At 43.2% G+C, this 25,027-nt stretch overlaps 1 protein-coding gene across 2 annotated transcripts; it reads right to left on the reverse strand.

Moving 5' to 3' along the window:
- Positions 1-1,622: 1,622 nt before the first annotated feature.
- Positions 1,623-24,219, reverse strand: tie1 (tyrosine kinase with immunoglobulin-like and EGF-like domains 1). 2 transcript variants are annotated; one of them, XM_080010035.1, is made up of 24 exons: positions 23,912-24,219; positions 22,588-22,884; positions 22,063-22,173; positions 21,328-21,483; positions 20,766-20,897; positions 20,276-20,416; positions 20,002-20,130; positions 19,596-19,741; positions 18,617-18,761; positions 18,187-18,345; positions 17,503-17,643; positions 16,662-16,970; positions 15,877-16,167; positions 14,062-14,255; positions 12,577-12,723; positions 12,424-12,487; positions 12,105-12,215; positions 7,493-7,683; positions 7,299-7,412; positions 6,499-6,569; positions 3,425-3,465; positions 3,164-3,260; positions 2,929-3,028; positions 1,623-2,656 (listed from the first exon to the last, which is right to left on the reverse strand). In XM_080010035.1, exons 1-24 carry the CDS (start codon positions 23,958-23,960, stop codon positions 2,585-2,587), a joined length of 3,408 nt encoding a protein of 1,135 aa, XP_079866161.1. In that variant the 5' UTR covers positions 23,961-24,219; the 3' UTR covers positions 1,623-2,584. The 2 variants fall into 2 exon arrangements, with proteins under 2 accessions (XP_079866161.1, XP_079866162.1); XM_080010036.1 differs by lacking the exon at positions 16,662-16,970.
- Between the last annotated feature and the right edge of the window lie 808 nt (positions 24,220-25,027).

Below are 25,027 nucleotides of genomic sequence, written 5' to 3' on the forward strand. Positions count from 1 at the left end.
CGGGTGAGACAAATAAAAATAGAAACAAACAACATTTACACAAAAACATAAACATTGGACGACAACATGTAGTGAAAAACAGTTAATTAGGTCCAGGAAAACTGGAACTACACAGGTGACGTGGCCTCTTCCTGTCATAGTTATGGCAGTAAATGAGGGAGGAAAGGAGAGGGATGCAACCAGGAGGGCGCTGGCTGAGTGAGGTGTGTGCGTGTGTGTGTGTGATAGGACCACCTGTTTGTGTGTGTGTGTGTGTGTGTGTGTGATAGGACCACCTGTTTGTGTGTGTGTGTGTGTGTGTGTGTGTGTGTGTGTAAGGTGTCCACCGGTGAGTGTACATGACTCCTACCCATTGGTTCTGGTGTAGGTCGGTAAGCGGAAAGGGCCCCCGAAGACCCCCGAACTCTGCAGCCTTGTAGACACCCTACGGCTGCAGGAAAGCCCCGAGCAACCTGCCCTACGGCCACAGAAGACCCCCGAGCCCCCAGAGAAGCCGGAGGGCCATAAAACATCATAAAACATTTGGGCTGAAGCGCCGAAGTGACACGCTAGTGTCGCCAACGTTCTATTACCATAATACCTGAAAGTTGGGGGACAAAAAATCCAGCTGTCCCACCCTATTCCGTCGATCCTGGGTGGTATCCGTGCGCTGCTTGTTGTGGGCTGGTCTGGGTAAAAAAATTCCAGGGCAATTTTTTAGTCCCAGTGCATCCCTGGGACACGCCTCCGCTTGTTCAGTAGCAATGCCCCAAAAACTAAACTTAACACGGGCAGGGTTGCCATGACAAACCCAGCCATCCCCCAAAGAGCGGACAAAAAAAAAACAACCCGCTTCAACACTTGAAAGGCAGCCCAATTCCACGAGGAAAAACGCAGACCTGTCAACTCTGACCGCTGGCTGAGGGTGTCTGTTCACTCAGCTCGCTGCTGATTTACATTTACATTTACATTTAGTCATTTAGCAGACGCTTTTATCCAAAGCGACTTACAAGGGAGAATAACATTCAGCTACATTGCGACAGAGATTAGTGTAACAACAACATTGGTGTAACAATAAATACTGCAAGGTGGTGCAAAGTAATTGTAGATTAGGACAGGAGGTACTCACTGAAGAGCTGGGTCTTCAGGTGCTTCTTAAAGACAGAAGCACTGATATGCTGATATGACCCTCGATTTGCCAACATTAAATTTGTAATAACTGGCTTCATTAACATCATTGGCTCCCAGTTTTCCTTTAATTTCATTTTCGAGTGAGTAACGAAGATGTTCAGGGGAAACGTATTGGAGTAAAAGTATCGTTTTTTTCGGCCAAAATGGAGCAAAGTAAAAGTAAAAGTTGACAGAAATATGATAACTCAAGTACAGATACTCAAAAAATACTTAAGCACATTAACCAAGTATTTTTACTTCGTGACCTTACACCACTGACCTCTGAACACACTGTATATGGCTACAATTAAATGGCAATATCATTGATGACCTTCGCCTGAATCCTGGGTTTATCTTTATTTCAGCCCTCATTCTATCTCCGCCTCTTTCTGCATGACGACCAATCTGCAACAGTGGGACAACAGTGTGACGGTTTTCCATTTTTAAAACTAAAGGAACAACATAGACTTCACTGGCTCTTTGTGATGAGTCCAGTCACCACATGATTTTGCTTTATTTAGGACGCCAACAACCTCATAGCGTTGCTATCGTCCCAATGCCATAAAATGAGAGATACAGGTCACATTATGCTAGAAAACAAATTTCACGGCAGCTGTAGAGGAAGAACTCCCGATCACCGGGATTTAAGTTCGCTCTCAATAAACAGTCTTGTACGACGGCTGCTTTGGAGACCTAGGATGTGGTTCTGAATACAACCGGACGAGACGCTTCCATAGTTTTCTTGTCCACTTAAAAACGAGAGACACTACCTGCAGTAGTTACATTCACGTGGCAGTAATAGGCAGAATGAGAGAAATAACATACAAGAATTGAATCAATCAATCAATCGATACACCAGTTTTTTGTAAGTGCTACATTAGATGTATCTTTGCTCCCTTTTCAAACTTATCAGTTTGAGTACTTGGGTGTAACAATAACATGGTTGGTAATGTGTGCTTGTTTGTTCTTTATACAGTATATATACATATATATATATATATATATATATATACATATATATATATATATATATATTTATCCCCCACAGACCCTGTGGTGTTGCAAACATGTTGCGCCAACCCGTTGACCACTTCCCTTTGTGCTCTCAAGTCCAGGGTTCCCAGAGCTACAATGTTGAGTCCTTTGAGCACAGGACTTGCTCCAGAGTTTGTCCCATGCTTTCCTCCCCAAAGAAGGCTGGTAGCAATACATCCGTCTCCATCCAAGACCCAACCACACCTCGGTGTTCCTTCAATAACTCTACACAGTGTCCTTTCACAGTTTCTCCCTATAGCCAGGTGGTCTTGGTGGAGTCCGCTTTGCGCCTGCTTCCCCTGCTTCTGTGCGGAGCAGGAGGGCGGCAGTATCGCGGCGTCCAGCCCCGGGGCTTTGTCTTGGGTCTACGTGGCGCGCGAGGGTCTGGGGGGGCTGGTAGTCAGGCCTCTTCAGCTGTGGCGTCTATCCCGGCGTAGGTGAAGTTCTCGAACAGTGCCATGTTTACGTAAGCCTGGAAGCCGGGGAAGGAGAGGGGAATCAGATTTAGAGTTCAGAACTTTGTTTAAATCCTCTGCCTCTGTGGCCCGGACAAGGTTACACACTCATTCAATGGCCTGGCCACGATATATAAACTCCTACTGTGTGGAAAAAGTCTTTATTTCATGTGAAAGGTTTGAAACTGACTGTCAACAGCCAATCAATTCAAAAGGTTCTGATACCAGTCACTCAGGTTGACGGGAAAATAAGGGCTTCTCTATCAGTAGGTCAACACCGATGCCTTACCTTCCTGGCCTCCTGCATCCTGTTGAGCTGGACGGAGACTTGAGAGAAGGGGGGTCTTTCATACGGCCGATCCCTCCAGCACTGCCTCATCAGCTCATAGCTGCATGAAGAGAGCCATTAGAGAGGGAGAAGAAAGAAGAAGAATTTAAGTATTCTAAAGGGGAGTTCAGCCGTTGAGAATACTTACCCATCCTTTAGGGGTAAATCATAGTGAGCATCCATTTAGAATACCTACATTTCATCGTCACAGTTCCTGGGCTGCTCCATCCTGTATCCTTGGGGCAGCTTTTCGTAAAGCTCGGCGCAGGTCATCCCGCAGTATGGAGTGCCACCTTGAAAAGAGATTGAAAATACAAACACAATGTGGAAGTACCACGTAAAACACACAGAAGAACGAATGACCACGATGACGGCGAATATAAGAGATGTATAGAGAATCACATTTTTAGCTTTTTTTTTTTTTAAGTATTTCAGTTGACTCTTGGGCCTCACTTACCCAAGCTGACAATTTCCCAGAGCAGCACGCCAAAAGACCAGCTTAGAGAAGAGATAGACCAGACAGAAATTTGAGGAAAAAGAAAGGAGAAAGCAAAAATAAAAGGGGGGGGGGACAATTTTGGGTTAATTACTAAGGCAAACTGTACAAAAATAACATTTATTTTTAAAACAAAACACTGACAACACAGCACCTTTTCAGTCAAATGCATTGAGAACTAACATACATTTCACTAACGGCAAGCCAACTCTACACCACGGATATGTTTCAGACAGATTCCTGTCGGGTACCACCGGTTTCACACGCAATGTGTATCTGTGGTATCTGTCAACTGTTGCAATGAAAAATCATGCGATGCGACAAAGTTCCTGTTTATTTACCCTTTTTCTCCTTTCGAAAAAAAACCCAGGACACAACTTGAAGTATTTGACCATGAATTGCTGCCTGTGCATATACTCTGGGGGCTGTTTGTGCTGAGACATTTATTTGAAGGTACACAGCAGTGAGCATGTGAGGAGTTCTATGGCAAACTGCAACACACATCCACAAACAAACTTTTACTCGAGACTTTCATTGAGTGAGTCGATTCATTTTGGGACTGAATGGAACCTAAACTCAAACCCTGTTTGCCAACGCTCAGTTACTTTGAACTGAGAGGAACAGAACGTGGTGGACTGCTTCGTTCAAGATAAACATAAATGCTTCGATGTACCTCACCACTAGTTTGTCTACTTTTACTTCTCCGTCACACTCCATTGTCCTGAAGGACAATTTCATAAAAATACATTTTTATTTGTCTAAAGAAAACCTCAAATACAGAGGAGTGTGTGCCTGGGCCTGAAAAGAAGTGAAGGACTTATAATTGGCTATAAGATGGGCTATGAAATGTGACTAAAACAAAGAAGGATGAAAATGACTAAAACTAATAAGCATCTCAGTCTGAAGGCTGAGAACTAAAACAACATATAAAATAGCTGCCAAAATGAACACTGCTTCTCAACGGCCGGCCAGCTCTTCCTCACCGCTCTGTTTCAGGCAGATTCTTGTGAGGTGGTGCTGGTTTCACATGCCAAGCTGCAGCGCTGTGATTCAGCCGTTGCAATCCCAGACATTTTTGGACAGTTCCTGTCCATTCATCTCTGCATTTCTCCCGTTTGTCGCCTTTCTCTCTCTATAATATTAACTTAAACTGACCACCGTGTGCTTGGCTCACACTGTTCTTAATATGCAATTCTCACTATCTCTTCATCTATCTAAGGGGGCGGTGGCTCAGGAGGTGCTGATGTGTCCTTGAGCAAGCTCCCCGGGCACCTCTATATGGCAGCCCACTGCTCCTAGATACGTCAGTTACTAGGATGGGTAAATGCAGAGAAATTGCAAATTTCCCCGTTGTGGGACTAACAAAGGTTTGTATAAAAAATAAGGAAAATGCCCCTTTCGGGCCTCTCGATCAAGTGTCTTGCTGTCTTCCGCTTGGCTGTTCTGAAGGTCCGCTTGCTGCTTTGCTCAGTGCTGTGTATAAATAGGTTGCAGTTTGACGAGCCAACGTCTCAGGCTGCCGGCTGACTCGTACCCTGCGTTTCCTGTGTGTTCTTATCAGTTCTCCAGCACTTATTTATCGGTTCACCACTGACAGAGATAAAGGCAGGGAAAGGGGGGCCGGTGGGGCTATGATTTGTTGACTTCTTGTACCGTTCAGAGGCTTGTGTTATCAAGACGAAACAATGGCAAAATAGGAATTGGAATTCGGCAACAGAGTTAACAAGGAAGACGGACGGTTGTTATTGTACCCAAGAATACAATAATAACCTCACATAACACCGTTTATGACATCTGAAGACTGTTTGAATAATTCATATCACTCCCAAAAGTGACATTTCATAAAGTGACAGTTATTTCAGCAAGTTAAAATGTAAAATAGTATGTTGTCAGAAACATTCCTTCTTAAGATGATACACACATCTTACAATGAATCTACAGCCATTCAGACGCCCTTTCAGTTAAATCCATGGTGGTGGTTAAGTTTCCTCTCTTCCAGTGATTTCCAAGTGTAAAGGCCTATTCCTATGGAAAAGCCACAGGGCCTTCTATCCAGTTCCAGTCCTCCAACAAGTCTTGTTACTACACCGTTCGCTTCCACTCCACCATTCCTTACCGGTACTGCTCTACATGACGCTTACGCAAGGTCTTGCATAAGTCTGATCGATGCAATGCACAAATTTGTGCTGTCTCTTCAATGTTCCAATTGCCAGTCTTCTGCTGTTCCTAGGCGGCCACCAGGCATTCTCGGTTTACACTCGAGTCTTCTCTCCTGCTCCGATAAAATAAATGGCTGGACAGAAGTGTGATCGCCTGATGATCCTGCATTTGATGGTCTCCACTGTATCTTCAGCACTTTGCGGCACCTCGATAGAAACCCTCTCCTGAAAAGATTTAAGAGCGTGCGCAGCAGCACGGCAGTTTGTCAAAGATAGCAGAACTTTTGGATGGACTGGGTAGCAGGTCATGCACAGCCAGGACCAAGCAACTCGATGCCGTGTTGCAGACCAAAGGGCCCCGTGGTCCAAAGTCTTCTCGACAGTCCTCCTCGCGGCTGCACGCTCACCAGGCTGCTGGAAAAACATTTCCTCCATTTCCGCTCGTACTCCCTCCTGGATCAGTGGCACTGACAAACACTTGCACCACCTGCCCACTGCGTCTTAGCATTTCCAACTTTGCCTCCCCTGCACGGGGAACACTGTACTCCTCATCCAGGCTTCCAATGGGAAGTCCTAGCGAGGCAATGCTGCTTGGGCTTTGTGGCAAAGCAAAGCCACATCCAACCAAAGCGTCTGACCTACCATTGCAGCTTCTCAATCATGGATAGTCATACACAAACTAAAATAAATCCAGACCTTGAACTTGCCAGACAACTCATAACATCAATCCACTGTCTGGTTACTTGCTACATTGCTAGTGTCGTGGTGCTCAAAGAACTATAGCTAGGACATTTTGTTTGGTGATCAGCCGTGACAGGAATCGTGAGTCTCCTCCGTCAGTGCTGTACCTCTCCCAATGACGAGCCTGATACTCACACATCACTCTTGGTGGTGTACACGCTGTAGTTTAGGGACTCGATGGCCATCCAGCGCACAGGCAGTCTCCCCTGCAGGAAAACACAGTCAACCTCAGACCTTTTCTTGTTGACTACATCGACAGAACAATTTTAGTAGTTCAATAATCGATTTCAGGAAGATAGAGCCAGTTGTCGCTTTGTCGTCATGAATTGTCGCTGAACATTTGAGTAAAATGATAATAATATGTAAAACAATCCACAGTATATATAGTTTAACAATTTGTAGTTTGGCTGTCTTTAATGGTAATGATGGGATGCGTTTATGAAAGTACATAATACGTCTCAGGCACAGCACCGAATGCAGGTATGTTAAGCAGTTGATGTGTACTGTAAAGCGATCGTTTGTATTATTCAGTGTATTCACTTTTAATCCATTCACACTGCTGCCACCTAGAGAGTGACAGTCAAAAGCCACTAAATGAAAAACTGGGATTAGGTGAGAGAGAGGCGTCTTAAAAACACATTAGACATCCTTTTCTATCGCTATTTGTTCGTTTGGTTTAATGGTGCCAAGGCCTCCCCCAAAACTGTGTTATTTTCATTGGTTTGTCCCTTATATGTCTGCACTTAACCTCAACCTATTTCCATATGTACGGCACAGGTCTGCTAAAACATTACAGAGCTCCCCTATTATCTATCCTACACAAGTGTTTCAGAAACTTACAACGCTCGAAACTTCTTTCCGCCTCGTCGAGTAAAGCTGGCGATCTGATTTGATTTAGGATGTTTGCAGTTTCTTCAGAAGCGGGAAGAACTCACCATGGTCTTCTTGACGTAGACCTCCTCCCCACGAGAGAGGCCGAAGTCCGCTATCTTGGCCACGAGGCTGTCCCCCACCAGGACATTTCTGGCTGCCAGATCCCTGTGGATGAACTGGAGGGAAGAGCGATAACGGATTCAAATGTACGAAAATAACTCCGCGTGACGGAAAACGGTGCTGTTCTCCTCCCCACCTGCTTGTCACTGAGGTAGTGCATGCCATTGGCCACGTCCACGGCAAACTGCAGTAGCTGCTGGGAAGTGAGGGTGGAGGCGGTGCAGTGCTCCTTGGCGAATGCCGGGTCGGTCTCCAACACGCGACTCTTGCGCAGGAAGTCCAGGAGGTTGCCGTAGGGAGCGTACTCGATGGCAATGTACAGGTAACCTGGAAACGAGGGAAAGACGGAATATTATTTTTTAGGAGCGGTCCGTTGGAACTGAGACTGTGATCTGGCTGCAACTCCAGGGCAGGGTGAGCCATTGTGAAAAAGGATGTCAATTTCGTTGAGAGTAGAATGAGCTAAACAGAGGTGAGTAAGGGATAATGACCGGCTGGCTGCACATTATGACTATATACTGTACTGACTGTTATTGCGTGAAATTCAACATTTCCTCACTCATCTCTTCGGGTCCTCCATTGTGGTTTCTATGCAGCATCGCGAGACATCGGCGCTAGCTAGCGTTAGCATTAGGATGTAGGCGTCGTGAAACCAATGACGTGAAAACCAGGAGGCGAAGTGTCATTGTTAACAGACAGCGGTCATGATTCCGAGAGAAGTGACCACTGAGTGCCGCTATTGACCAATCAGAATCTAGTATCCCACAGAGCCGTATCATAATGGGATTCATTTGTCCATTCCTGTTGAAGCCGATATATATTTTTTGGCTGATCGAATACGAACTCTTTCTCAGCAGTCAGAGAGAAGGTTGGTGCCATGGCATTGTTCCGACGGCCCATTAATGCGAAACCCAGATAGTCAGAAAAATGTTCCTTTGGACACGAAACCCTAAACTTAACCACCTCTAACCTTATACCTAAACGTAACCACCTCTAACCTTATACCTAAACTTAACCATCTCTAACCTTATACCTAAACTTAACCATCTCTAACCTTATACCTAAACTTATGGGGATGGTAGCTCAGGCGGTAGAGCTGGTGGTCTAGTGATCTAAAGGTTGCTGGTTCGATCCCAGGCTCCTCCTGCTAGCATGCTGTAGTGTCCTTGAGCAAGACACTTAACCCCTAATTGCTCCTGATGGCTGCGTCCGTCGGTGTTTGAACAATTGTAAGTCGCTTTGGATAAAAGCGTCTGCTAAATGACTAAATGTAAATGTTAACCATCTCTAACCTTATACCTAAACTTAACCATCTCTAACCTTATACCTAAACTTAACCATCTCTAACCTTATACCTAAACTTAACCACCTCTTACCTTATACCTAAACGTAACCACCTCTAACCTTATACCTAAACTTAACCACCTCTAACCTTATACCTAAACTTAACCATCTCTTACCTTATACCTAAACGTAACCACCTCTAACCTTATACCTAAACTTAACCATCTCTAACCTTATACCTAAACTTAACCATCTCTAACCTTATACCTAAACTTAACCACCTCTTACCTTATACCTAAACTTAACCATCTCTAACCTTATACCTAAACTTACCCATCTCTAACCTTATACCTAAACTTAACCATCTCTAACCTTAAACCTAAACTTAACCACTTCTAACCTTATACCTAAACTTACCCATCTCTAACCTTATACCTAAACGTAACCATCTCTAACATTATACCTAAACGTAACCATCTCTAACATTATACCTAAACTTAACCATCTCTAACCTTATACCTAAACTTAACCACCTCTAACTTTATACCTAAACTTAACCATCTCTAACCTTAAACCTAAACTTAACCATCTCTAACCTTATACCTAAACTTAACCACCTCTAACCTTATACCTAAACTTAACCACCTCTAACCTTATACCTAAACTTAACCACCTCTAATCTTATACCTAAACTTAACCACCTCTAACCTTATACCTAAACTTAACCACCTCTAACCTTATACCTAAACTTAACCACCTCTAACCTTATACCTAAACTTAACCATCTCTGACCTTATACCTAAACTTAACCACCTCTAACCTTATACCTAAACTTAACCACCTCTAACATTATACCTAAACTTAACCATCTCTAACCTTATACCTAAACTTAACCACCTCTAACCTTATACCTAAACTTAACCACCTCTAACATTATACCTAAACTTAACCACCTCTAACCTTATACCTAAACGTAACCACCTCTAACCTTATACCTAAACTTAACCACCTCTAACCTTATACCTAAACTTAACCATCTCTAACCTTATACCTAAACTTAACCATCTCTAACCTTATACCTAAACTTAACCACCTCTAACCTTATACCTAAACTTAACCATCTCTAACCTTATACCTAAACTTAACCACCTCTAACCTTATACCTAAACTTAACCACCTCTAACCTTATACCTAAACTTAACCATCTCTAACCTTATACCTAAACTTAACCACCTCTAACCTTATACCTAAACTTAACCACCTCTAACCTTATACCTAAACTTAACCACCTCTAACTTTATACCTAAACTTAACCACCTCTAACATTATACCTAAACTTAACCATCTCTAACCTTATACCTAAACTTAACCACCTCTAACCTTATACCTAAACTTAACCACCTCTAACCTTATACCTAAACTTAACCACCTCTAACCTTATACCTAAACTTAACCACCTCTAATCTTATACCTAAACTTAACCACCTCTAACCTTATACCTAAACTTAACCACCTCTAACCTTATACCTAAACTTAACCACCTCTAATCTTATACCTAAACTTAACCACCTCTAACCTTATACCTAAACTTAACCACCTCTAACCTTATACCTAAACTTAACCACCTCTAACCTTATACCTAAACTTAACCATCTCTAACCTTATACCTAAACTTAACCACCTCTAACCTTATACCTAAACTTAACCACCTCTAACATTATACCTAAACTTAACCATCTCTAACCTTATACCTAAACTTAACCACCTCTAACCTTATACCTAAACTTAACCACCTCTAACATTATACCTAAACTTAACCACCTCTAACCTTATACCTAAACGTAACCACCTCTAACCTTATACCTAAACTTAACCACCTCTAACCTTATACCTAAACTTAACCACCTCTAACCTTATACCTAAACTTAACCATCTCTAACCTTATACCTAAACTTAACCACCTCTAACCTTATACCTAAACTTAACCATCTCTAACCTTATACCTAAACTTAACCACCTCTAACCTTATACCTAAACTTAACCACCTCTAACCTTATACCTAAACTTAACCATCTCTAACCTTATACCTAAACTTAACCATCTCTAACCTTATACCTAAACTTAACCACCTCTAACTTTATACCTAAACTTAACCACCTCTAACCTTATACCTAAACTTAACCACCTCTAACCTTATACCTAAACTTAACCATCTCTAACCTTATACCTAAACTTAACCACCTCTAACCTTATACCTAAACTTAACCATCTCTAACCTTATACCTAAACTTAACCATCTCTAACCTTATACCTAAACTTAACCACCTCTAACCTTATACCTAAACTTAACTATCTCTAACCTTATACCTAAACTTAACCACCTCTAACCTTATACCGAAACTTAACCATCTCTAACCTTATACCTAAACGTAACCACCTCTAACCTTATACCTAAACTTAACCACCTCTAACATTATACCTAAACTTAACCACCTCTAACCTTATACCTAAACTTAACCATCTCTAACCTTATACCTAAACTTAACCATCTCTAACATTATACCTAAACTTAACCACCTCTAACCTTATACCTAAACTTAACCACCTCTAACCTTATACCTAAACTTAACCATCTCTAACCTTATACCTAAACTTAACCATCTCTAACCTTATACCTAAACTTAACCACCTCTAACCTTATACCTAAACTTAACCATCTCTAACCTTATACCTAAACTTAACCATCTCTAACTTTATACCTAAACTTATTATTATTATTCCTCTCTCACGTGTTATAAATATGATACGATGTGGGGGAAAAAATCCGCCAATGATTCAATTTTTCTGTATAAACAGGATTGGATGAGACCGGTAATTTGATCAATCTTGCCCAGAAGCCTTTTCGCAAAAGAAAAAGGTAAACGTCAGGCGGCAGATATGAAGATCTGATTGCAGATTGTTTGGCACGCATACAAACCAAACTAAATGGGAGGCGTGCGTGATGGCCTCGGCAGGCCAAGGCTGTTTGGACCGGAGACATTTTGTTGGTGTGGAGATAAGAGGTGGAGCGATGATTGGTCTTAAACTAATCTCCTCCTGCACAGTGCTCCACAGAACCGCCCGTGTCACCAGTGTCAGACTGCAAAAAATTTTTTTTTTTAATCTAAAAAAAACCAGTCTACACTCAGTGATCAAATGCATATAGCATGTACTTATGCTGTTTCTTGCCCGCTAATAACACAGCCGCTTCTAAAGTGGGGTCCCAAAAGCAATTGCAGGGGGTCCGCAGCAGGTTGCATGTTTAAATAATTTTTATTTTTCTACAATATTCACATTCCATATATACAGTAACTCACTGTGTGGTCGTAGTATCAATGGTAGAATTGAGTTTTGGGAGTTGTGAGCCCAGGTGTCACTCTGACACATCTAGTTTTGAGTAGCAGCCACTAGGTGGGGCCCCCTACCTCTGTTCTCGCAGGCTCCGATCAGGTTGATGATGTTGGGATGCTGCCCGAGTTTGCAGAGGACCTCCAGCTCCCCGGCAAAGTCCCGGTGGTCATTCTCTGAGGCAAACTCTGCGGGAAGGAACCACAGCACTGAAAGCCAAGCGGAATCCGCTCCTTGGAAATTAAACCCAAGCATCAATAAATGAGTCTAGCATTTGGAGATGTCTTGTTCAATCCTTTGGTGATCTTTTGAGCATATGTGTGTGAATGTGCGCGAACATGAATCTCCACGGGCCTGTGTGTGAATGTGTGTTTCCATAAGTTTCAGGTGTATCACCTTTCAGCATCTTGATAGCGGCGCTCATCTTGTTTCCGTCCTTCTTGATCATGGCTTTAATCACCTGATTTAAAAATGGGGGATGACAATTTGTTCATGACTGTCTCAAGATAAAGGTTTATGTCAAATTAAATGATGAGAAATGAAACAGACCTGGCCAAAGTTGCCCTCTCCAATGACATCTTCAAACTTGATGTCCTCCCACTCCAGGATGGGGTAGGTGAGAGGCTCCGGGGTGGGCTTGGGTCTCCGTGTCAGGGTAAGAGTCCCCGAGTTGAACTGCAAGATGGTCTCCTCACCCTGGATATTCGAAAATGTTATATTTAATGACAACACCTCAGTGTCACACCTGTAGAGAAGAATGTATCATTGGCTGTCTTCATCTCAAGTAGGATCCTTCCTTAATACAGGAAATTCTGACGGCTATTAACGATCTAAGCTCCATCGACCACGGCTGAATTATAACTCCCCTCACCAATCTTACCATGGACAAAATTAACAGTTTTAGCTCTTGAGCTTTTGACAGCTATTGTACAACCTCCAAAATATTTTTCAGTGTGCATGGGTTTCACAATAATCACGAAAAGGTCTGTAAAATATAAAAGTTCAAAGACTTTTCTATTTAATTTTTGAAATGTCCAAGTTCAATAACGCTCAGACTAGAATACTAGGACATAAACTTCATGTTGCAGTCTTTTGATTTCAAAGTAAAAGTTCAAAGACCTTTATTCTGAAATCCAACAGCCAAAGACTAGATTCTATAATTATATCAGACCTAGTCTGATTGCTCTCATGACAAAAAAAGCTATTGAACGTTGTAATCTAAAAAATGTGAATACAAAACAGCTTTTGTTTTTAAATGAAAAGGCTGTGCAACATGTAGATTACATCTCAGAAGCAGATACACTTAGTTTGAGTGTTCATTTGTTCATAAGACAAACATTGAAAATTGAGTCACCATTGGTAGACTGTCCCTAATACGCCATTGAAATAGTGACCGACTCGCAGCGCTGTCACTGTCCATGAAACAGCACCTCATTCACGTGAAAACCGGCTGAATAAAAATTTCCCCAAATGGATGCAACACTCTTCCATAGTTTTCAGTCTTTCAGGATCTGGAGCGCCGCTATTATGCCCTGTCAGCATCCAGTGGTTTGTGTGGGAGGGCCGGACTGGTTTTTATCCAATGGGGCCATGCGGGTGTGTCAGTAGCAGTGTGTATGTGTGTGTGTGTGTGTGTGTGTGTGTGTGTGTGTGTGTGTGTGTGTGTGTGTGTAAGAGAATGTGAGGCACTGAGAGCCGGGTGAGAAGTCACAGCAGTGGCCAGCGCTGCAGCAAGTATAGCAATGATAAAATTCTTGTAAATGCCAATTAGCCAAACTGGGCCTGCTTTGACTTAATATCATATCGAGAAGCATCATTTCTGCAATCATTATTTTCCTATAAACCTGAGACTCACTTAACTAGGAATTAGTTCATTCTAATTTGCTTTTTGTAGGTCACCCAACGCTGCCATTCAGAAGTCGATGTGACGTGAAAAGTTTTTTCACGCCACCTTGCCGCCGAGACCCAAAATTGCCTCGGTCTCCCACTTTTGCCACTCTCTTTCAAGTCTTTGGTCCTGGGTGTCTCTCTCACCGATCCGGACTGGTAGGTGAAGGTGCGCCGCCGGCTGAGCACGGACTTGCGTATGAAGAAGAGGGCGAGCAGCGCCAGCAGGATGGTCACGCAGGTGACCGTCACCGAGCCCACCACGGCCACCAGCAGCTGGTAGCCATCCCCGGGCGGCTTCTTCCACACACCCTGCGTGGTCGTGGTGAAACTCTGGAAGCCTGGTTTGTGGAGGGTCGGGGAAAAAGGTGGACAATGGGCTTAGAAAGGATGTATGCGATGGGACGACAAGATGTAAGAGAGAGAAAATTAAGGTGGTGATGATTTTGTGTGATAACTGCACTGCAGTCTACTGATTGGTCATCGACAATTGTACCATTAATAACATCAATTTTGGCTTAAAATCGAAGGAATAACACAAATGTATGTAACCGCCTGGCCAAACATGTGTTTTTCCACTTTAACTCTTCCCTGCCTCCTCAATTTTCAAATAAATGAATTTCCAGTGAGATGTGATAAAGAAGGGTCTGAATTTCAAAGCCAGGTATTCTATGTCTGGGGAAAAGTGTGTCCCAACAATGTCTGTAGCTGTGCACCAGTCATTATTAACATAGTATATCTATACTCCTCTTACAAGTGTTATGCCGAATTCTGCATGCTCCATGAGAACTGCATGCACCGAGTGTTAAGGGCTGTTCTTTCAGTTTGGGGCATTATTGACCTGGTATTCACACTGTCGAGCCAAAATGGCACAAAAATATTTGCTGATAAAGCAAGTTGGTTCATAGAGAAATAAGGTTGCAGTGTGGATGCATTATTCGGCAGATGTGTATTTTGTTACCTGCTGAAATTTGCATCCCCATCCTTTCTCAGGCGAGGTGAATGTTAGATGTATTATATTCTCAATGTCAAGTCAAAACAGCCCAAAATGTGAGCTGGTAACAGTGTTTGACCCCAAAGTGTCTGAAAAGAAACCTAAGAGATGGATGCATTGTTTGGCCCCGGGAGGTGCATGCAATTCTCTGCATTACACCGGCTCTTATGCCCCGTCAATTTGCTTTCTTTAAGTACGGCTCGAACACAACAAGTTAACTCACTTCCGCATGACTAAACTTAACATTGGCAAACTGACATATAAATAGAAAAGGCACCAAAAAGGAGACAGCGTCGAGCCAGTGGAGCTGCTGCATCTGTGCGTGCCACCATCTTAGTGGGGTCCCAATTGTCTGTGACCAATCAATAGACTGCAGTGCTATCACATGACCTCCACGCCGCCATCTTGCGATGATGTGATTTCTATGTTGCAGAGATGATAAAGCACTCATTAACTTATTCCACAAAACTGGACCAATCTGGATCAAACTCGGATGACGGTGTATCAGAACTGCCCCAAATATAAATCGTACTCATCGTGTCCACGGGTTTGTTGGTTCCATGACATCCATACACCAGTGACGTAAATATTTCATGAACAAAAAGAAAAAAGTTGTCTCCGTCCCCTTCGGGGGTGGGACTCATAATAATAATAATAATAATAATAATAATAATAATAATAATAATAATGATAATGATAATGATAAGAATAAATAATGATAATAAAAATCTGCACAAAAATAATAGGGTTCTCCGCACTCCGTGCTGGACCACAAATAATAAGAATAAAATGTACCTTTGATATTGCTTGTAGATATTGCTTGCTTAGAAAGGTAAATCCCAATGTAATTACAATGTGATTATTATTTGAAATATTTAACACATTTTCTTTTCTTTCTTAATTTTTTACACATTTAAACATGCTTGTTGGCCGGTAGAAACTTACAGACATTAAATTCCAACACTCACCATCCCCTTGTGTCATTGCCTGGACAAACTTGCTCCACTCCCCAGGGACTTTAGAGAAGGCCCTGACGCGGAACTGGTACAGTGTGCTGCCGTTGAGTGCCGTCACGTCCTTGGCAGTCTTGTTGCCGTCATCCGTGTCCACCCACGGGTGTGTGCTGCTCTGCCCCACCGGCTGGTACTCAATGACATATTTCACAATGCCTCCGTTGGGATCCTCGGGGGGCTGCCATCGTACCTGTACGGCAGACACGGAAAGCGGCAGGGCCTGCACGTTGCGTGGCGACGACGGGCCTGGAAGACATACACATACCGCTCTTAGCATTGACGAACAGGGACCCTCTAATTTCCCAATCAAAATACCATCGCCACTGCTTGGGATGGACCTATCTTCTTCGTTACCATTGTTACCATCCCTTGACTGCTAAGCTCCTGAATAATCTACCATTGGTGGGCCGGGAGAGAGTCAACAATCAACCAGCAACTACCACTCGGTCTCTGTGCCTCGCTGTCCGAATCCAAATGTAGTTGGTTAGTGGGCCTTAAATTAGCCGGTTTTGTTTCGTGGGAATTCTTTATGGGTCCCAATCCATATTCACATATCTCTACATGTGAAAGTAAACTATACAACATTGGTAACACCATTGGTCGCGACAGTCATGAATACATTTGACATGGGGGAACCTTCTTTTAGAGGGTAGCCAATTTATTCCACCTCCAGCCATTTTTCTTTTTTCTTATCCATCGTTCCTTTATCTAACCAACAGTTCGGTCGAGGCTCTAGTTACCCTGGCTGTTGATGCGGAAGAAGTACGGCCTGGAGGCCGGCCCCTGGCTGCCACAGTTGATGAAGCGCACCACCACGGTGTAGTCCCGCTGGTAGTCCAGGTTGTGGAACTTGGTGGACAGCACATTGAGTAGGGTGGTCTCCTCGCACAGTTTCTTACTGGAAGGCGAAGGCCCAAAGAGCTGCACTAAAAAGCCGCTGGCTTCGACTATGCTAGCGCCCCCGCCATTGTTGCCGGGCAACCGCCAGCGCACAGTGGCGTTGCGGCCCTCCACCGAGCTGATGTCGATCTCGGGCCGAACCGTGGGCTCTGTGGCAACAGAGAAGACTCAGTCAGGGTGAGGGCTCTTCCTCCTCACTAAAGAAGATCCAGCTCCCTTCACTCATTTGTTGCGTTCAGTTTCATTTTCTTCACCACATATAGTTCATCTCAAAGTCACCAAACTAATGCATGTGCCCTGGTTTTTTGCCTTCAGTCTACACCACTATCACTCTCTCTTAGTATATGCCCTTTCCATGCTCACACACTCACATACTCTCTCCCTTTGCACCAGAATCAACAAAGGATTCGACCCATTTGGCAACTCATGTTATGGGTTTGAAACTCTATAAACTTCATTTTGTAGAGCTGACTGGTTTAATGGTTCCTAGCCAACATATGGAGTCTTACAACAGTGTGAAAGACTCCTGAAATATAGAGTAGAGTATGAATAGAGTATGTATTTTAAAAGTCCCCTGGTCTTCCCAAAAAGGCTGTTTGCAAGAGCCCTATTAAGTTTTCAGTAGAGTAGAAATGCTGTCTTTGATCAAAACATTTTTTGGTCCCAGCGTGTGGTTCTTACCGGGACAGTCGGTCTCCATAATGGCTTCTGGGCCTGGAGCGCCCTCTCCTCCCTCACTGGGGCGGGTCAGCTGGACGCGGACCTGGTAGCGTGTGGAGGGCTTAAGGTTCATCATTGTAATTGGCTCCCTGTCGCTGTACACTGCCGTGAAACAGGAAATTAGATTAGATTATTTGGCACAAAACTTTGATTAATGCATCTAATGTCATTAATAAGAAGATATTCATATCTATGTCAACATTTGGACAAGATAGAAGATTTTGGGGTCTTCCCCACTTTACCACTATTTACATGAGAGGAGCAATTTATGAAGAGAAGCCAGTTTGGCCAAATGCAATATGTTGAAGGTAGTGATAACTTCAAAAATCCATGTTAGTAATGCCTTAAACTATGGCTCAAACAACATTTTACCAAGATACACGAGTTGAAACCACTAACTGAGCACTTTATGAAGCGAAAGGCTTAAATCCATCACTAAACATTTTAAACGTAAACGTTTTGCCCAGGCCATTTTAGCCAAATGCATTCACTTAACTGTGCGCTCGATACAGTGGCGAAATTAACCAGATAAAATTCCTCAATTGACTCTTACACATATAATGATTAAAAAGCAATTATTGGTGCGGGTAGACGGAGCGACCACCCCGGCTTAGCAGGAACTCAAACCGTCCTCTGGTTCCTCACCGATGATCGACGACCATGAGTCTCCGTTGTCCATGGGCTTGTAGAGGAGCTTGGTGGAGATGATGGGTCCGTCCCCCCGGTGGGACATGGTGGGCATCACTACCAGCTGCTTACTCCTCTTCTCCAGGAGTTTGGGGGGAGTAATGGGCACCGGGGGCTCTGTGGGGGGTTAGGGGGATTTAATTTTTACTGCATGTGCCACTTGATCAGGTTTGCTGGGTGGCATGGTCCAAAAACGAGATCGCAATTTTCTTTTCAATCCAATGCCAAAATTTGCCGTACTGTAGGTCGTTATGTCATTTAAAACCAATGTTATGAAATCTAGAATCCAATGATTGCGCCGGAGCATGCAAAGTTGTTCCACACCTTGTGAGGAGCAAGCAATCATTTTAACACACACACACACACACACACACACACACACACACACCTTTGACAGTGAGGTTGAACTTGCGTGAGTCCTGGCCTCCGTTGGTGGAGACCCTGCACTCCCAGACGCCTCCGTGTTCGGCGTGCAGTCGAGGGATCTCAAACTGGGCCGTGCTCTGATTGGACTCCATGGTGGTTCGAGAGGCCTGGGAGCGAAAAACAGAAATGTAGCACATCACATAATCACACAGAGGGCATTTCAACAGTTATCCGGAACAAAAACTATTAAGAGATCGAGTTGCCGAACACGATCCCCAGCCAAGGATAAACAGCGAGCGGTTGGGTTAATGCTGTTCCACATCTTGGTGTTTATTTAAATAGTCAGAGATTTAAGGAAACACCTTGTTTCACTCCTACACCCAGAACCTTCAGAATGTTTATCCCATGTTTTAGGAAACACGGCAGAAAGAACAACACACGTGTTGAACTTGTCACCCATAGGCGACGCTTTAGTGGGTGCTGCATTCTTTTCTCATCTGGTCGGTCCATTTTGTCGTCCACTTCATCAACACCGGGCTCAGCTGGGCCTCAAAGACAAACTTTTGGGCTGCTTTCTCACTTATGCTGTGCCTTTAAAAAATCTTTTCTAGGTTATTTTGTGTGAACGAAACTGAGTGAGACAACATGGCATTGTAATAATTTTGTAATAATATTGTAATTATTTAGCCTGCTCATCTACTGTTATCCATGCCCATAATATTGTACATATTTATTCACCCTGTACAGGAATATCCCATCTACATATATGTTTATACCCACAGCCAATACTACCAAACATACTGCGACTTAGACCCTCATATCAGCTGCTTATATTCTTAGCCCCTCGTCCTATCAGCTTATAGCTAGGAGGAGAGATGATTGATGGATGCAATCTGAGGATGCCACTTCAAACTGTTTGATTTTCTACCCTAACCCTTTGTGTCATACTTTCGCCCCGCAGCTTAGTTTGGAGTAGAATCATGCACCCCCACCCAGCCTACCTTGAGTACAGTGCTGTCCAGCTTGCGCAGCTCAATGCTGGTGTGGCTGGGTAAGGGGTTTCCAGTGGCCGAGCACAAGATACGGGGACTGGAGTTCAGGTTCCACTCGATGCTGCTGGCCATGTCCAGGATCTGGGGCGCACGGTCTGTATGCAAAAAAAAAGAGAGGGAAAGATGGTGGATCGTTCCAAATAACCATTGATACTTGCGGGTCGTTAAGTTGAACATCTTTGAAGGTCAGAGGGAGCCACAGCTCCCAGAGGAACCCCATGTAAACCCGCTACGTACTATGCAATATTGCTGCTCAAGTAGACATATGCCAACAACGACTCGATGGAGGCTGGAGGGAAGTGTGAGGGAAAGGATGATGGTGAAGAGAAGAGGCTGCGACCGTTAGCTTATCTACCTGACTTCTCACAGTGCTGCCCCCTCCATCCCGTCGGACACTGGCATCCACTGAAATGCTTGCACACGCCGCCATTCTTGCACTTGCAGCTGAGCCTGCAGTCTGGCCCGTACATGTCAAGGGGGCAGGCTGGCGACAGAGAGAGAACATGTCGATTTACTGTAGACCATTAAGCCTTTTTTAAGCCTCTAGCTTTCCTAGACCAAAGGAATCGTGTATGTGTGCTTTGTAAGTGAAGTCTTAAATACGAGAATAATAAAACAAAATGCCTTACGTATTTCACAGCGGCGTCCAAACCAGCCGCTGGCACAAGAGCAGCCGTAGGGGTCGAGGAGGCAGAAGCGCAGCCCCTTGCAGTCCAGCGTTGAGCGACATGACTCTTGGCAGTTGCGGCCAAACATTCCCTCCCTGCAGGCTGAGCGGAACCCGAGCAAAAGAGATTGAGAGAAATGATTTTAGTCACACAAATGTTGCTTTACCACGCTTGACGCCTGCCTTGCAAAAGCCCCTGGAGGGCCAACTAAAAGTCTGTCAAAACACCAATCTGTGCCACGATCCGCATTGCGCAATGGTTTCAGCTTGGCGTACGATTATACACTAAAATGCATAACTGACAAACGATGAGACTGACAGGCAGCAGAACACACTGCTCATTGCAAACACAAAACTGGCAAAGTGACCCTGTGAAACTGGTCAATAAATACATAATAACATACAGTATCTACATGGCCCACAAAGACACTATGTTGCCGGCGAGGACAAACCTGTCTCACAGCGCATTCCCATGAAGCCTGGAGGACAGACACAGTCCCCTTTCGTGTCATGGCACACACCCCCGTTGAGACACTCCGGACAGTCCTTGTCACAGTAAGTACCCCACTTATTACTAGGGCAGTCTGCAGATATCAGAAAGAAATAGTCAAAGTATTGGTTACTTAGTATGTACCTCCGTGACACAAGTCCATCACAGATGCCTATGTACTGTATGTTACCTCTGCAGACAGTATGGCACCTGTGGATACAAGTGGTGCTTCATTTGTCCTTTTCAAGGAGAACATGATGATTTAAAGTGGTAATCTGTAAGTGTATTTTGTTAAAACAAATTACATATTTGATACTTAATTTAGCTAACGCTTTATTAGAAACCGGCATTCAATATATTTGCTTTACTGTATGTATGTGCTCCTCTATATGCTGTTTCCATTGTTGGCGGCAGGGTCCGCCTTTCCTGGCAAGAATTCGGTCGGGTATTTACAAGAAATTATGAATTTTTGTGTGGGTTTGGCATTAAATGTGAATTTAATTTTCTGTGGTAATCCGGCCCACCTCGGACGATGAGCCGCATCCAGGCTCCCTGCAGGGGGCTCTCCCCCATGTATCTGGCACTGTAGACGCCCTGGTTGTCGTAGGCTGCATTCTCCACGGTCAGCACCGCGGTACTGTTGGTCACATCATTCCAGTGAGTCATGTAGTAGTAGTTTCCTGCGCACACAGTGGAGAGTTTTAGGAACCAGGGTGGAGGTTACAGAAAAGTCTGGAATCCTATCTTATCTCAGTTTAGTATGGCATTTAAAATGTTTGGCATTACAGAGTCATCCTTCGTAGCTGTATTTAAGGCAGGATCCTATCTCTACCCTGTCCAAAATCCAAAATCAGACAGAAGCGTCCAAAATTAAGAATATCCGAATGCCTCGTACACAATTGACGTACGCTAGGTCGAAAGTCATTCAGGTGAAACGAGGAGCCCCTAAACGGAACGTAAAATGAAGCGCCCCATGGTGACCAGCGCATCTGTTGAAAACGGAGTGGCGGATACCATCGGAATCTCATTTTCAAAGGGAAGCCGTTGTTGACATGAATACACTCATGTGCTTACAGTATATGTTCTGTTTATACTGTATTTATTTTAATACATACATTTTACTTTTAAGATTATTTTATAATGCTCAAGAAAGATATTTTTTTATCGTTCTTCTTTGCTGCCTGAGGTCAATTTTATCTCAACTCACAGACCCTCGCTCCTCTCCGAAATTCTACCCAATGAACGTGAACCCGACTCACCATTGTAATTCCAGGTCACGTCCCTCTTCTGGGTGTCGAGGAGCAGCATGCTGAGGTGAACCGTCTCTCCCTTGTTCGCTGTCACTGTCAGGTGGGTCGGAACAAAATTTGCTGCAAGGACAATACAATTTGAAAGTTCAATTCAGTCCCAGAGATGACATACAATCAAAAAAAAAAATGCAAATGGAAAAGCAATCTGTAGATCACTGCTTTCAAACTGCATCTTCAGTCATGTAAACAAACGCTGGGCAACCTCAGAGTAATATTTCAATTCAGCTTCCAATAAATCCAATAAATAAGTTACATAAGTTTCAGCGTATACCTGTAAAGCCTCATCAGGTGACTTCATCAGGGCCTTTGGAAGTCTTTCTACAAGAACCCGACCACAACAGAACTAAACTAATCAAGGCAGCTCCTATCATACTTAAAATGATAGCAACGTAAATTGCAACTTCGTAATATCGCCAGGAATTTTTTTCTTTATGGGAATTGACTGCATAAATGGTCTTATGAATCTGCTTGTACCTCGGCCGGGGTTGTTGATCATCGTGATTTTGTCCAGCGGGTTGACCTCCTGGGCAGCTTCGCAGTAGAAGATGCCGATGTTGTCCAGGTTGCGGAAGTCCGTGGCCAGCGCCTCCTTGGCTCTGGGCCTGTGCACCTTGAAGAGGGGATCCCGGGTCATTTTGAGGATCTTGTTGTCCCTCTTCACGTCCAGGCCGACCTGGGCTGCGTCGCGCTCGCCGGTGATGCAGGAGATGGAGAAGCGGTTGACATGTGGCTCATCCGCCGTGGAGATCATGGTCAGGTCCATCACCGCGTCTGCCAGACAATTTCAGAACTTAAGTCTCTCGGCACCTTGTTGTTTATTACTAAGAGTGGTTTGACATTGACACTGAAACCTTGGACTTCTATAGGCGCCTGTTATTAAGACTTTATAAACTTCTGACTGGGTGAATCTAGACTCAACCTGTGTCCCAGGCTGTTGAAAACCAAGCTGATTTTCCCATCATTTCAGAACTTAAAAGGAATGGCTTTGTGATTTATTCTGATCTACTCTCTCAAGCATTTCAAATAATTTGAATATATTTTCAAGATAGAGGCAAAGAGACATAAAGTCAAGTCATTCACAAAGAGTTTTGCAATAGTGTCAATGGTCAGTTCAGTATCTGTATTGTGCGATTCTAAAATCCAGTGCCCCTGTATTTCCTTCAGTATATGAATATTGGAGGAAAAGCCAATAGATCCTACCTCCAACTAAAGCTCAGCCTAGACTGTATAAAGTTTTAATATACTGCATAAATATGCATGCAAACATGAGAAAAAGTTCTTGGAGATTGAGATGAATGATATCACTGAAACTTGGTACTCTTTGACATAAAAGTAATGAAGTTTGGATTCCTGATGACAGTCACCAATTTAAAGTAAAACTATGTTTTCCCGGCCAACTTTTCTTTTGTGTGCTTCAGCAAGCACAGAAAAGGCATGCACATATGTAGTTCAGAACCTATATGGGCCAAACCAAATAATGTCAAAGTTGAAACAACATTCCTGCCCCTGGCATTCGGGCCCCCAGATTCCCAGAACAATGGCAGGAAACAGGGATGAGCTCCTGTTCTCCCTGAGGGCTGCATGGCACACAATCTGAAGTTCTTAATAACCCCATTAGTAAAAAATACTATTTAAACACAAATTGATAGATAAATAGATAGATAGAAAAAGATACCGGATTTCATTCCAAATAATAGGAACGCATTTTTTTTTTTAATTAATTATTTTTTTACATAACATTTCTCATTAAAATGACAAGTTTTAAGGTACTAAAATAAATTGAGAGAGTTCCACTTACCCGACAAACTAAAGCCACACCATACAAAAAATGTCCACAAGATCCCCATATTAGTAATCCTTGTGCAGCAATAGTTCTTTATAAATTGGATGTCAACTTCTCCTTTCAGTCACAGCCAAAACCAGTGAGTAGAACATCCACAACTATAAGAGGCATCGCGCGTTTTGAGCGCTTTTACGCACAACGCGCTTTTACGCGCAGCGCTGCGCCGCTCCGGTCCCTCCGGCGAGAGGTATTCACTTCCTTGAGAGGTATTTACTCCGTTTAGAGGTTTTCACCATCCACCCAGCAGCCTCCAAACGTGCATAGCTTCATCTCACTCAAGACCAAGAGGCAGATTGTGACGATCTCAGCGCAGTTCTCAGGGCGGAGAGGCAGGAAGAGCGTCACATAACTCCAGAGGAGCCTTGTGTCGGCTCTCCAAACCTCAAACACTTAAGACAGTAGATTCATACCAATAGGAACTTTGCAAACATCCCCCCCCTTTTTTTTACTTAGTATTTATTTGCATTACTTTCTTATTGTTTTATACTGTACATGTTTTTATGCAGTTATTATTTATCCATTAAGTAATTTAGAACCAGTTAGTACGTTTTATTTATTGTATATTTCCAGTTGTTCGATTTTTGTTTGTTTTTTATTAGGTTAATTGCATATGACCTTTTTTTATTTATTTTTATTTTTTATCACATGTTTAGGTTTTTTGCATATTGCAGTTTTTCCAAATTTTTTGTTAATTTTTCGTGATGCTATATCAATCAATCTATCAAGGATGAAGATGGGCAATTTGCAGTTAACATGGAGGTAGATGATCTTTTAGGCATATTGCTTATTGAATATGATAATAATATAATATATTTTTTGATTTTTCGATTAACAACTATCTATCTATCTATCTATCTCTCTATCTATCTATCTATCTATCTATCTATCTATCTATCTATCTATCTATCTATCTATCTATCTATCTATCTATCTATCTATCTATCTATCCATCTATTCTACTCTTCATGCTCAGGGCTCAAAAGCTGGCTTTGTGCTTTATTGCTGCCCTTGGCCAGTGTTGTGCTGTTGAGATAGTTTCGACCCAACGCAACAACAGCTGCAATTCTGTTT

Source organism: Zeus faber, assembly GCF_960531495.2.
Source record: "Zeus faber genome assembly, chromosome: 1".
Classification (NCBI taxonomy): Eukaryota; Metazoa; Chordata; class Actinopteri; order Zeiformes; family Zeidae; genus Zeus; species Zeus faber.